The sequence below is a fragment of the Arachis hypogaea genome, chromosome 14 (genome assembly GCF_003086295.3).
Source record: "Arachis hypogaea cultivar Tifrunner chromosome 14, arahy.Tifrunner.gnm2.J5K5, whole genome shotgun sequence".
Taxonomy (NCBI): Eukaryota; Viridiplantae; Streptophyta; class Magnoliopsida; order Fabales; family Fabaceae; genus Arachis; species Arachis hypogaea.
This window is the reverse complement of record NC_092049.1, coordinates 25,962,931-25,977,360: the sequence shown is the minus strand read 5'-3', so window position 1 is coordinate 25,977,360 and position 14,430 is coordinate 25,962,931. Positions and strand designations below refer to the sequence as shown.

General features: G+C 33.6%; 1 protein-coding gene across 1 annotated transcript; it reads right to left on the bottom strand.

Moving 5' to 3' along the window:
* Positions 1 to 11,462: 11,462 nt before the first annotated feature.
* Positions 11,463 to 13,593, bottom strand: LOC112742449 (fructose-1,6-bisphosphatase, cytosolic-like). Its single transcript, XM_072215731.1, has 6 exons — positions 13,501 to 13,593; positions 13,290 to 13,402; positions 13,032 to 13,098; positions 12,854 to 12,948; positions 12,360 to 12,456; positions 11,463 to 11,531 (listed from the first exon to the last, which is right to left on the bottom strand). The coding sequence occupies exons 1-6, from the start codon at positions 13,591 to 13,593 to the stop codon at positions 11,463 to 11,465; spliced, it is 534 nt and encodes a 177-aa protein (XP_072071832.1).
* Between the last annotated feature and the right edge of the window lie 837 nt (positions 13,594 to 14,430).

The window sequence follows — 14,430 nt, the reverse complement described above, 5'->3', positions numbered from 1 at the left end:
AAGGTGACAAACAAAGGTCAAGGTATCTATATGTATGTATGATGTTTGGATTTCGTGAGACATCCAGCTTATTTTATTATAATGTTTGACAAATTTATAGGTAAAAGATATTTGTCATTTGTCTGATCAACTCTATTATATAGATAGATAGATAGATATGTTGCAAACTAAGTTTCTTTTGTAAGTGCTTTCAAAATAAAGATTTTCGTGAATAATGAGCTTCATATAATGTTACGGTTATAATTATTTATATATTTTTTATTTATTAATTTATATTTTTATAATAAATAATTTATAACATGATATTAGAATTTTTATGGCAAAAATATTTAGAACTTGATCTTTATTACTTCAAATTGTAAAAAATTTTCACCATAAAAAAATAATAAAAAAACTTATACAAAATACATTAAGAAAAAGTCTTTCCATAAGAAAAAGCATATTAATACTCTTTCATATATATTGTCATTTAAACATGTGAAACACTTTTAATTTATCGCAAGATATTACCTAATTGACCTAATTGTCAAAAGGTTACATTTCAATCATGTTTGATTTCTATATAGTCCATTGGAAAGAACAGCAAGAAAACCAGTAGATAGCGGCGAATATTTAGTGACGATTTTTTTCAACCGCTACTAAATAGAATCTGCTAGTGGTTTTTGTGGCAGATTTAGAGGGGGCTACCAAATGATCTCATTTTACAGCGATTTTTCTATAACCACCGCAAAATGTACCTGTTTTGCAGCAGTTCTTGTGACGGATTTGGAGGAGGCTGCCAAATGATCTTATTTTGCAGCAGTTTTTCTGTAACCGCTGCAAAATGTCGAGTTGGTGATTACTTAGATACTCGTTTTGCAGCGGTTAATTACTAACCGCTGTAATAGTATTTTAACTTGAATTTTTTTTGTTTAAACATTGCCTTGTTAAAACTATTCTAATCCTCACTATTTTTTTTACTGAAAACATGTTTCAAACACTACAACTTAATGCATTAAATAAATTTTCCATTTTGTGTTACATAAAAAATAATTCATTAATTAAAAAAATATTATAAATCAATAACAAAAAACAAATTTACAAATCAGGTTTTCTCTTGTACTATCAGCGCATTTTGAGTTTGTATTCAAGTATAAATGGTAACAAAAAAATCAAGTGAACATCCGAATTCATAAACTCAAAACAAAGTTCAATAGAGCATAAAAATCAGAATTACTAAAGTAGACAAACAAGTACTGAGTAAAAATTTCTCATCAACATCGTATTGACCTGGCCAGAAAAACTCTGTCAAAAATCCACTGCAGTGACGTGATAAAGGATCTGATAAGTCACCTCCAAACCATGGCAACTTGTTCAGATCGAAACCCCTTTTTGCAGCATGTACGTCATCTTCTCTATGCTGGGTGTTTAAAGTTTCATTGTCTTTTTCTGGAACATTATCGAGCTCAACATTCCTGGCAATGTCATATCCACCGGAGGAGATAGCATCTAAATCGTCTTCTGAACCAGTGTCTGCTCCATCTAGAGTGTCAGCAACTATTTTGCCTGAATATTCAGCTGACACTGAATATATGAACATGCAACCAACAACATAAATCTACTTAACAGATAATGATAACTTCCAGGTCATTACCTAGTTATTAAGGTAAAAAATTGCGGAATTATGGAAAGAGGACTTTCAAAATTAACAAATATAAAATTAAATATTACCATATCTTTTGTCGGTAGTTTGGACAGATTTCTTAGAAAGAAGCTCTCTAATAGCACGTTCTATATACTTCAATTCCCCTTTTGAAGTAATCTCTAACTCAACACTATGCGAGTTATTAAAGCGCATCTGCACCATAATAAAATGTATAGTTGATGGTCTTTTTTGTAAAGCATATTGTATCTCTGTGATTCACTTTCTATGCTAGAATTTTATTTCTAACCTTTAATTCAGCAAGTATGTCTTCAGAGGTCCTACCAGCTACAAATGTCACAAAAACATAGCCAAATTTCTCCTCGTACCTTGATCCCCATTCATAAAGTTCCTACAAATTTTAGCATGAACGTAACAACTATCATTGATTAAATGTTGTAAGCATATATCAACTTAAAATACTTATTATTCAAATAATGTTTAACTCAAGTTTTTAAGGGTGCGGCTAATGAACAGACCTGCACAGTAGCTTCGTTTATCATTTCCAATTATTCATTAGAACAAGATCGTCCTGATATAGCCTCCAACCAAGACCTAACATTCAACTTACGGGACCATATGTCTCTGGCAACCATAATTGCATGTTCTAATGAAGAGAATGGAGAGGCCATAGCCATTTCATTAGCGAATGTTGTGCCTACACAGCATGATGAGAAATCGTCCGTTTTCATTTCTCCTGTTACAACACCATTTTATGCTAACTATATTGGTAAATAATAACAATATTGTAATTCAAGATAATTTACTCGATATCATAATTTTCTTTATTGGAGATTAATAACAACAACAATGATGATGACAATAACAAAGCCTTGAAAACTAACTTTTGCTAGCAAAAATCGTTGGAAGAAATGAGGAACTGGTGGTATTCATGAAAATCAACATGAAATGAAAACTTAATTCAAATACAAAAATACAGATAGTAATGTAACCAGCAAACTGCGTACATCATAAACACTGTTAAACTTTAAACACACACAGATACTCTATAAATGATGTACATGTTTTCCATATTTTCACTATGCCACATCATCGATGTTATCAGAAACATCTTCTATTGGGTCTTCTATATCATCATCCCTTGTCAACTGTAAATCACTGATGTCACCTGTTGCTGACATGTTCAACCCGGGCTATGGAGAAAAAGCAGCTTCAACTTCTTCATTCTTTCCTCCTATGTCATACAAGTCTCGTGGTTTTACATGAACCACTACACTCCATTCTTGATCTACTTCATCACGTACATAGTACACGAGATGAGCTTCTGATGCCAATATGTACGGTTCATCCACTTCTCGATCACCGGTGTGAATTGGATGAGTGAAATTAACGCTTATAAGGCTCAAATGGTCTTCTTTGATGCCTCTGCTCGTAGTTGTATCAGCCCAAAAACATCTTAACAAAACCACTGTGAAATGACAGTTGTAGTTCAGTTCGATTATGTCTACAATTTTTTCATAATATGGAACACTACCAACAGCCACTCCATTGTCACGCATGCTGGCATAACTTCTTGTATTGGATGAGACATAAACTCCACTCTTTTGGGTTTTCAGCCCGTCTTCCTTTGTGATAGTTCTAAACTTGTACCCATTGACGTTGTACGCCCCAAAATGTCTTGCCTGAAGTATGAGACCACATGCCAGCAATTTTATTTCTTTCGAATGTATAGTATTGTCCATTGGAACCTGGCACCATAAATTAGAGTTTGTTCGTATAAAACATTGGAATTCGGAATTTATAATTCTAGGGCACAAATAAGTTGGTCAGGTTAAACTTATACAAACCTCACGCTTGAACCATCGAGGAAATTCTGCATGCACAACACAATCTATCTTCGATTGCGACCTTGTTTGATGCCGTAATTTTCGCTTCGTTTCTGTCCTAAATGAACTTTACGACATAACAAGAAATTAGTCCAACGACTGAGTGTTTGAAATGGGTTATAATCGTGCTTAATGATTACATGTGCATACTTACTCAATAAATAGAACGACGGCCTCACAATTGACTAGCACATGACGATGTGCCTGATCTCTTTCCATCAGGGTCAGTCCAAAATGTGAAACAGCCCCTGAAGCTTTTCCAATTACTGGGAACATAGTACTTCCTATTTTGTTTGTAATATCAACAGGTTGATCATCAATGCGCGCTGGTCGGTTGATTCTAGTCTCAACATTATCCAAATATCTAGAGCAGAATGTCAAAATCTCTTTAGATAAATAGCCCTCCGCAATTGAGCCTTCTGCTTGTGCCCTATTACGCACGTATTGCTTCAATTGTCCTAAGTACTTTTTACATAAATACGACATAACGCTTAGTATATACGTAACGAAATTGAAAAAAAAATGTCTAAAATGCATTTAGTAGCAAGCTAACCTTTCTATTGGATACATCCACCGATAATGTATCGGGCCACCAAGTTTTAGTTCATCAACGAGATGCACCGTAAAGTGAACCATGACAGTGAAGAAGGATGGAGGAAAAATTATTTCCATCTGACATAAAGTTTGCACAACATGATTCCGAAGGGCACCAAGCTGCATAGGGTTTACAGCTTTTCCACAGAGTTCTCAAAAAAAATGAGGACAGATTAACAATCACAGTCGATACCGGACTCGGCAATACATTCTTCACCAAAATTGGAAGTAATTGTTCCATTAGAATGTGGCAGTCGTAACTTTTCAACCCATACAACTTGCGCTACCGGATGTCAACATAACGAGCAATATTGCTCGAGTAACCATCTGGAAAGACCATGTTTTGTAGAGTCTTCAGGAATACATCCTTCTGTGGATTTGACATTGTGAAGATTGCTGAAGGATATTTACCACTTTCGTCCGGCTACAATTCAGGCCTTATGCCCATGCTTTGTAAATCTTTGCGAGCTTTAAAATTATCTTTTGATTTGACGCTATCGTTTAAGATAGTGAAGACCACATTGTCACAAATATTTTTCTCTATATGCATCACGTCAAGGTTATGACGCAACATGTGATCCTTCCAGTATGGGAGTTCAAAGAACACACTCCTCTTTTTCCAATATGAGTCATCTTGATCTGCATCTTCACCAATGCGTCTTCTTTTGGCTGTCAAAGTTGAGTTCTTCCCAAACGATTCTTGCATGTTACACTGCAGCCATAAGACATCTATTTCAGAATACTTCTTCGGTGGATCTCTGCTTTCAACTTGTCCATCAAATCTACTTCGGTCTAGTCTATATTTATGGCCCTGATTCAAGAAGCGGCGACGGCCCGTGTAACACCATTTTCGACTGAATGTTAGTCGCTGAGCCTTAGCGTCCATGTTACACGTGGGACATGCTAACCCACTGTACATGTTCCACCCAAATAAAATTCCCAACCCTGGAAAATCGCTAATAGTCCACTTTAGCGCCACACGCATCTTGAAAGTGGTCGCCTTATTAGCATCATAAGTTTCAACGCCATCCCAGAGTTGCTTCAACTCATCCACCAAGGGCTCCAAATAAACATCGATGTTGTTACCCGGCATTTTAAGACCGGGAATAATCATAGATAGTATAAAAGATGCCTGTTTCATGCATAGCCAGGGAGGAAGATTGTACGGAATAAGAATCACAGGCAAATGGAATACTTTGTACTCATATTTCTGAAAGGATTAAATCCGTCACTAGCTAAAGCTAAACGAACACTGCGAGAATCGTTAGAAAAAAAAGGATACTTTGCATCAAATTATTTCCATGCTTTAGCGTCCCTTGGATGCCTCAAGTACCCATCATTATTATCTGCCTCTTTATGCCATAACATGTCAGATGAAGTTTTGCTACACATGAATAACCGTTGCAGTCGTGGTATAAGAGGAAGTAACGGAGAGTCTTCGCTGGGAGAGGCTTTCCATTTTTCCTGACAGGTATTTTGAGTTTCGTAACGGAACCCTTTCGCGTCTTTTGCTTCCATCGTGAAGTCCCACACTGCTTGCATTTGGTCGCATCCTCATCATCACCCCGATACAACATGCAATCATTCGGGCATGCATCTATTTTTTTGTATTCAATCCCCAACTTTCGGATAGTTTTCTTGGCTTTATACAAAGTGGACGGGAGCTTGGTTTGCTCAAATGCATCTCGCAATAAGTCCCAAATCATCGACATAGCCTTGTCACTCACACCACACATACACTTAATGTGATAAAGCTTCACTAGGAAAGACAACTTTGAGTATTTCGAGCAGCTGGGATATAATTCCTTCGCTCCATCCGCAAGAAGATCGGCTAAATCCTATGCCTCGCGACTTGGACCATCGTACAAGTACGGCAACTCCAGATCATCGTCTTCTGCAGGATCCCCTGTTGTGCTCTCTTTACTTCCAGGAGGAATTGTGAAGTTAAATGCCTCGTACACCATTTGAAGATATAGATTCACCTCGGTTGTAGGTTTCTCAACTATCGGTGTGCAAGTAGAGCTCTACTCAGCTGGTTTCTCACCATGACGCTACCATAAAGAATATCCAGGGGGAAAGGGCTTTATCAATAGGTGGTCGTACGCATCCTCGCTTGTTTGCATAAGTTGAAACCCACATTGAGGGCATGGAAACTTTATCATGTTATCCGACGAGGCATTCGCGAATGCAAAGTCTAGGAACTTATTAAGTTCTCGTCTATATTCTATGCTATCTCGTGGCTTAAGAATCCAGGTTTTGTCCATATCTATTATACACCAAATATATGGTTTATACTAAAATGTGTAGTAAAAGTAGAATATAAAACTAATATAAAACAAAAAATACGCCACATAATTACGGTTATAATACGACGATAAAATTTACGCCAATTAATTTTTGGCACAAAATATCAATATTCATTTTTACATATAATAGTCATTCATCTAAGTTCATTCATGGAGTACCGTACAAAAATTTTATCATAGTAAAACACTCCTCTTATAACCTTTTTATAAGTTGGAATTCAAAATTTTTGTACTCTTATTTTTATTCAAGGTTTATTTTTATGTTTTATTTTAGGTATGTTAATAAAAAATTTTAGCATTAGTTTTAATTTTTAACTTTTAGGAAAAGTAAATAAAAAATGCGACAACTTAATAAATTAGAAGGTTAAGGAACAATTTTATTACAGAAGAAATTAAGTCTATTTCTTAACCATAAGAATACATGTAATTCAATCTTGAATGGATTCAAAGTAAATATATATTTATTTAATTTTTTAAATTTTACATGAATTATTAAAATCATGATATAATGGATGTACTCCTATTAAAAAAAATTGAAAATGACTTCATAACAAATTTTTTTGTTAGATGAAAACTTGACTCGAAAACTATATGAGTAAAATAAGTAATAAAAAGTGGACATAAGATTTAACCTTCTTATTATTTGGTACAAATATTAGTGTAATGTTAAAAATCATTGTTTGTTTCCATATATGGTAACACAAAGTTCAATTTTTTGTATTTTCTAGAGCTATTTTCTTCTAGTTTTCGTCCTTAATTTTTAACTTTAATTAAAATTTGTTAAGCAAAAAAGTACTAAGATCAGCTAATTTTAATTTTCAACTTCTATTAAAAATGAAATTATGTGACTTTGTAGTTTGTATGCATTATATAATAAAATTAAAAATACATATAATAAAAAAATAAAACTTATTTGTTCGTTACATTTATAGGAGTATAGATGATTAACATAAGAGTTATGAGATAATTTTTTTCTATCTTATTTTTAAGATATATATGGTAGTGACTACTGACGATTAAAGATAACATAAAAAGAGATTAAAAATATAAAGCAACTTAGATAATAATAAATTCTTTAATAATATGTATAATAAAAAAATTCTTTAAAATGATGTAACTCACCAGAAATTTTTTCTGGGATAAATTCAAATCATTAATAGAGTGACTACTAATTAGTACTCAACACATCAAAGACATAAAAAGTTGAGACAAACTATTTTAATTAAGTCTTAAAATTTTTATAATCTAGGATTAATATTTATAATTAAAAAATGAATAAGCTAAATATTAATTTAATATGTCAAATAATATCGATATTCATTCATAAAAATAAATAATCAGGATACACATTGAGAATATTATTATGACAAACCAAAAAGGAAACTAATAAATATAAGATACTCCAAATAATACAACATATACACATAACTCATTATGCACCTTATGTTTGTAGGTCAAAGATGCCAAAAAAATAGTCTGAAATGTGTATCAAAAAGAGGTAAAAGAGTTAGTAAACAAAAAATTACGTCCAAAAAATTTATCTCTTCATCAAAACATTTCCAAAAAGTTTTATCATGAAAAATAATTTAAGATGATTATATCCTAAACCAATAATTTAGGAATATTTCATCTTAAATAACATATTTCACGTACAACAAACATAAAAATAGAAAAAAAAAGAGTTCGTCAATATAAAATGTCCACAAAACCAATTTATTGTTCCTCCTTATATAGAACATAAATAATCGAAAAAATACAAAATTGAACGAAGACACACAGGTAACAAATATTTAGTTGATATTTCATTGTATTCGATTTTAAATCGTCATGAATTACTACTAAATATGCTGAATTTATTGTGATAGTGGAAAAACTACTACCTCAAAAGTTCATCACCTTATCCTTTTTTGTGTTTCCTGAAGTTGTACATGGCTGACTTATTAAACCATTAACAATGTAATAATTTATCCCGATAACATTTATGTTTGTCGTTTTGTGTGTAGGAGAAGTGTAAAAAAAATGCCATTAATCGTTCAAAGCAACTGTACATACATACCGAAGGTTCTAAAACGATGGCAAGAAAGAGACACGAAGAAGTAATTAATTTAAATTCAGTTCCAGAATGTTGACGTGTTTCTGGTAATATGGTGTTGTCTGTTATATGATTGTGTGTTGATGATTGTTATAGGAGCTACAACAGGGAAGGCCTATTGGTAGAGGAGAAGGATGGACCATGAGTCATAAAAAAAGAATAGTTCGTATATGAATGAAGATGCGCGTGTGGTTGGGGTAAATCATGTTCTTTACTTTTTCAAATTTCTCTTTGCAATTACTACCATTGAATTTAAATTAGTGTAAATATGGATTTCACATGTTTGCAGGAAGCAATTGAACATATTGAGAGCCAAGACCCTTCCAATAAGGAATTTTCACAGAATGATTTTCTTGCACAAGTGCTTGGAAAGGAGCACCCAGGAAGAGTTTGTGGACTCGATTTTGGTCCATGTCCCAGTCAGTGTTTTTGTAATGTTCCACAGCAGTCTGACTACGGTGTACAGATTGAGGAGTATCAGATGGAGATTGTAAAACTTAAGGCGGAAGCAGCAAAACTCAAGGCAGCAGCAGCAGAGAAAAAGGCAAAGAGACAGAGAATGGAGGCAGAGGCAACAGAGGAGAAGGCAACAATGCAGAAAATGGAAACTTTGTTAAGATTCATAATTGAGCAACAAAAAGGTAATTAGACACCTGAAATAGCTGCAGATTTGGATTCTTTGAGAAGTGCACCAACCTCATCCTATGCAAGATGATGTGCGGGCACTAATGATTTGAATTATCAATGTTGGAATCTGAATACTCTTTAATTGTTCACTGTCATAATGACTTTTGAGATATTTATTTGTAGTTTTTCATTTTGGTGACTTTATTTGTAGTTTACAGTCATCGATGCACTGAATTTAAATTACTATTATAATGATTCACTTTTGCATATATTTTTGTTTTATTTCGTGTGTTGTAGTTTGATTGGTTGTTGGTTACTTTAATAAATTAAAGCAACTGAGTGGAAGAACGTATAAAGAATAAAAGAATTGGCATATTTAAGTGTAAATTCGGGTTCTTTTTTAAAAAAAAAAAGTGTAACTCTACATTTGGCAGTAGTTTTAAATCCACTGCTATATCTTAATAGAATAAGTCAACGGATGGCATTTTGCAGCGGTTAACAACTGCTGCCATCTCCAAGCAGTCATATTCTTACGATTTTGTAGCGGAAAGAACCGCTGCAAAATTATACCGCTGCAAAATACCATTTAGCAGCGGTTGTACCAGCGGTTGCTATTAACCGTTGCTAACGGTTTAGCCGCACGCTATCTTTCAGCGGATATATCAACCGCTGCTATCTGTTTGGCAGTGGTTAAAAATCGCTGCTAATCCTGTACATAACCGTTACTATTTGCAAGATGTGGTGTAGTGGCTATATGAACATAATATCCGCTAGAAGTGACCACATATTATAGGAAAATAGTAATCCAACATAATCCGCTCGAGGGAGAGGCAAACTAACAAGACATTCACACTGAACGTAATTTGATATAGCCTGCAGCGATTTACCTGGATATAACCTCGACATATAATTTTGATCTTTACATGGTTCAGCGAATTATGAACAAATTATGAATAGGTATTGGTGTATAAATATATCTTAAATACACTCAGACAATTATATGAATATAACAAAACATAAAACAGTTAAGCATACTTAGATGCTTAAGCCATGAAAATCTATCGAAATCGTATGGCCTCAGAGTGGGGAACTACCAGAATATTTATAATTGGAGTAATTGCAGCGGCTTGACTAGTTACACCACGTTCCTTGACACATGTATTTGTACAACTAGGAAAGAGTTGTTAATCTGCAACTATATTTCCTTAACTAATTTAGTTTGTTGGCCAAAAATGACAATCACTGAATGCAAACCCATGCCTTAGTCTTGTCACCAAACAACTAAGTGGAGAGCAATATGATAATATAGGCTTGAGCATATTTCCTGACTGTTTTTTCACTTGCATTTTTTGGGAACATCTTGAATCTATCCTGAAACCATTTGAAGGTCATTGTCATTTTGTGGATGCATCTCACGGAAGGAAGCTCACTCAATATATAACTCCTCGAACCAAATCCATGTTGGCTTCCTATCCAAAATGTACCATTGGAGATGTAAGAGGCACTCGCTGACCGCCTCGCCATCAATAGACAAACCCAACTGGTAAGCTATGCACTACAACAAAATCTGGTTAAAATGGCAATTTTTTTGGGTATTTACGGCAGTTTGAACCGCCATTATTACCAACAATGACGGTTTTAAAAAGTAACATAATTCTGGGTGCCATTCTAGTTATTAGGACGGTTTTTAAAAAATCACCACAATAACCTTAGCTAAAATGGCGGTTTTTGGATAGGTTAAAATAGCGGTTCAAACCGCCATTATTTCTAAATAAAATGATGTTTTCAGGTTGGTGAAAACGACGGTTTAAACCGTCATTATTTCCAGGTGAAAACGGTATTTTTGGTTGGTTAAAACGGTGTTTATGAACCACCATTTTTACCCTGATAGGGTGGCATTTTAGTTGGTTAAAACGACGTTAAAACCGCCGTTTTTATCGGGTTAAAACAACATTTTTGAACCGCTATTTTTACCCTGACATTGACATTTTTATTGGTTAAAACGGCTTTTGAAACGGCCATTTTTACAAGGTTAAAATGACTTTTCATGTTGTTTAAAATGGCAGTTACAAATCGCCCTTTTTACCGGGTAAAAGTGATATTTTTTATCGCGTTAAACGAATAATTTTTTATTAAAATTTCAAAATAACAAAAATATTATATAACTCATAAACAAAGTACTAAACAAAATATATGATTTTTAGTATTGAAAATCAAAATTAATAACTCTTATACATAGTATCAAACATTGCATAATTTTTTAACTATAAATGTCTTAACATGTAACTCTTAATACATAAAATCTCTATCATATTTCACGCTACTCCATAAGACCTACTTCCTAACTCTTTTGACGATGGAATCTCACTCTCTTGATCCAATTCCTACAATAAAAATATAATTTGAAAACATAATAAAAAAGAATAGTTATTATATATTCACATAATTATATTCACAGATAAAGCAAGAAATCATGAAAATTGTACTCACATAACATGCTATAAATATATATGTATTTGAAAATTATTATAATTATGTTGGTGAGTGAATGATCCCAAATATATATTATTTTTCTTTGCTCAGTGCTTGAACTATATTTACACCGTTACTTTCTAAATTTGTATCCACATGTTTAACAAAGAAATTATGCATGTTATGTGAGCATAATTTATATACACCTATTTGACAAAGAATATTTATAGTCCTTATAAACAGATCAACTCAAAATATCTAAATTTGCTTCCTAATCTTTAGCATCACAACCATTGATTTTCCCTTTTTATCACATTCGCTTATATTATCTTTGAAAAAACTACAATTTTATGTGAGACCTAATTCATTAACTAACATGTCAATTTTTTTTACATCAGATTGTTTGAGGGCCTTTAACATGAACATTTGAGCTCCTTCTTCCAACACTTGCATCAAAATAGAACAAAACATCCACCATTAAGATATTTAATTTGGTTATATATTAATAAATAAAGATTTTTTATATTTAGTTGTTGATAGGAATTACTACTTAATCCGTTTTGGTATGTTTTTCAATGACATGATCACATTTTCAAAGAATGCATACATGTGTTAGTGAGATTATCATATCAGATTAGCAACCTTATTTATCAGATAAGCAACAACACGTTCAAATTATAGTCCACAAGTAAAATCAAAGAAAAGATGCTAGTGAGAAGAAGATGAAAGCATTGAGAAACCTGAAGATCATAGAGCTTGACTCCAGCAGCAACAAAAACCAATATCTTGTTCTTTAATTTGTGAGAAACGGGTTTAATTTCAAGACCACATCCTTGACTACAGCAACACAAGGAGAAAATGGAGTGAAAATATAGTTGAAGAAGGCGGTAATTACTAATTAGAAAGAGAAAGTGTGAATGATTGATGACAATGTTCATTCAGTATCCTTACATACATGCCTTTATTTTCTGTCGTAGATATCTTTAATTCCAAAATATCTGGATATAGAAGAATTGAAAGACATAATTGATTAAAAATTTATCTATGATAGGAATCAATTAATTCTAATTTCAATACCTTATCAGCATATCCAATTTTATAGTAGCAAAAAGTAGAGAAATAATTTGCACTTTTGAACCATAGAATGTAAAAAAGTAGCAAGCTGACCTACCATATCCAGAATGAACAATTCATCAGATTGGTGTTTTGTTTTACCATGCAAGAGCTACCATACATGTAGTAACCAGCTGCTAACATTTTGTTCCTAGGTTGCAAGACATCATCAAGTGTAACTTTATCTTTGTCCTTTGCTGCGTAAATGCCAAAGATCTATAGGAAAAATGGCAGGTATTATTGTAATTTTAGTGATTATTTTCAATGCAGTAATTATATTTAAGATGATAATTTTATACAGCTCCAATAGAAACACCGGATTCAATATTTGAGGATCCATCCAAATGATCAAATACAACAATGTATCTACAAAATGGAAATGGAAATTGTTACTTGGAAATGGTGAATAGTGGGTATTGCTTATTTCTAAAGCTCCAGAACTCACTTTTTATGCTGTTTTGGCTTTACAAAAATAGCATCTTCAAGCTCTTCTGAAACAAGAAGGCATTGAAAAGAAAATAAATTGCAGTAATTTATATGTAATAGGTAGATTAGACTTGGAGCATTTGACAGTTACAGAGATAGAAAGACTCATAGCGCGCCCGCTGTTGTTTAAGGCATTAACAAACACTTTATTAGAAAGCACGTTCAATTTCTTTTGCTCCTCACCCTAAAGCATGTATGTTAGAAATATTAATACAACGACTATTCACATGAAATAATGTTTTAATGTGAACATGATAGCTGAGAATCGTGAGATGAGAGTACCTTGTTAACAGTAGAACAAACGTACTTGCAGCCTCTTTTTTCTGAAACTTTAATATCAGTAAGGTAATCATCAATTAATTGCACATTAATCATGTAATTTAAATTAGTTAACACTATTTTAATCGTATGGAAGAAGAAAATCAAAAGAAGAAGATGAAGTAGATTACTGTGAATTGATATAGATGACAGAACCAAATCATAGAAGCTTAGTCAGAGGCAGCAACAATAGTTTTGCAGCAGCTAGAGAACCAGATTGAATCTGCAAATTGAAGCCAAAGAACCAGATCTCAGAAGCTCTGCCAGAGAGAGAAACAACGGTGTTGCTTGCGGCAGCGAGGAGATGAAAGGTTGTGAAGAGAAAGCAAACCCTCAAATCAAAGAAAAAATTTGATCGCAGAAGCTCCACCGAAGGCAACATCAATGACGTTGCTTACGGTGGTGAGGAGATGAATGGCATCGAGCAGATGAAGAGCAATGAGGAGATGAATGGCGATAATAAAACTTCAAATTGAAGCCAGAGAAGTAGACCTAGAACCTCCGCCAAAGGTAGCAACAACGATAACATTGCTTACGGTAGCTTGGAGCTGAGCGGTGGCGAGCAAATGAATGACGGCGGAGATGAATGGCGGTGGATATGAACGGTGACGATAAAACCTTAAATCAAAGCCAGAGAAGCAGATCTAGAACCTCCGCCAATGGCAACAACAACGATAACATTACTTACGACAACTTGGAGCTGAGCGGTGGCGAGAAGATGAACGGCAGTGGAAAACTAGGGTTAGGTTCGTCACTTTCACACGTTACACTCATTCTATCATTTGTAACATTACTCTCATTCTCATCCTCTCTGTGCACAACAACATCACCTCTAAGTTTTAGATTTTTATTTTTTTTAAACAAGAAAGACTAAAGATAATGGCAGTTTCAAAC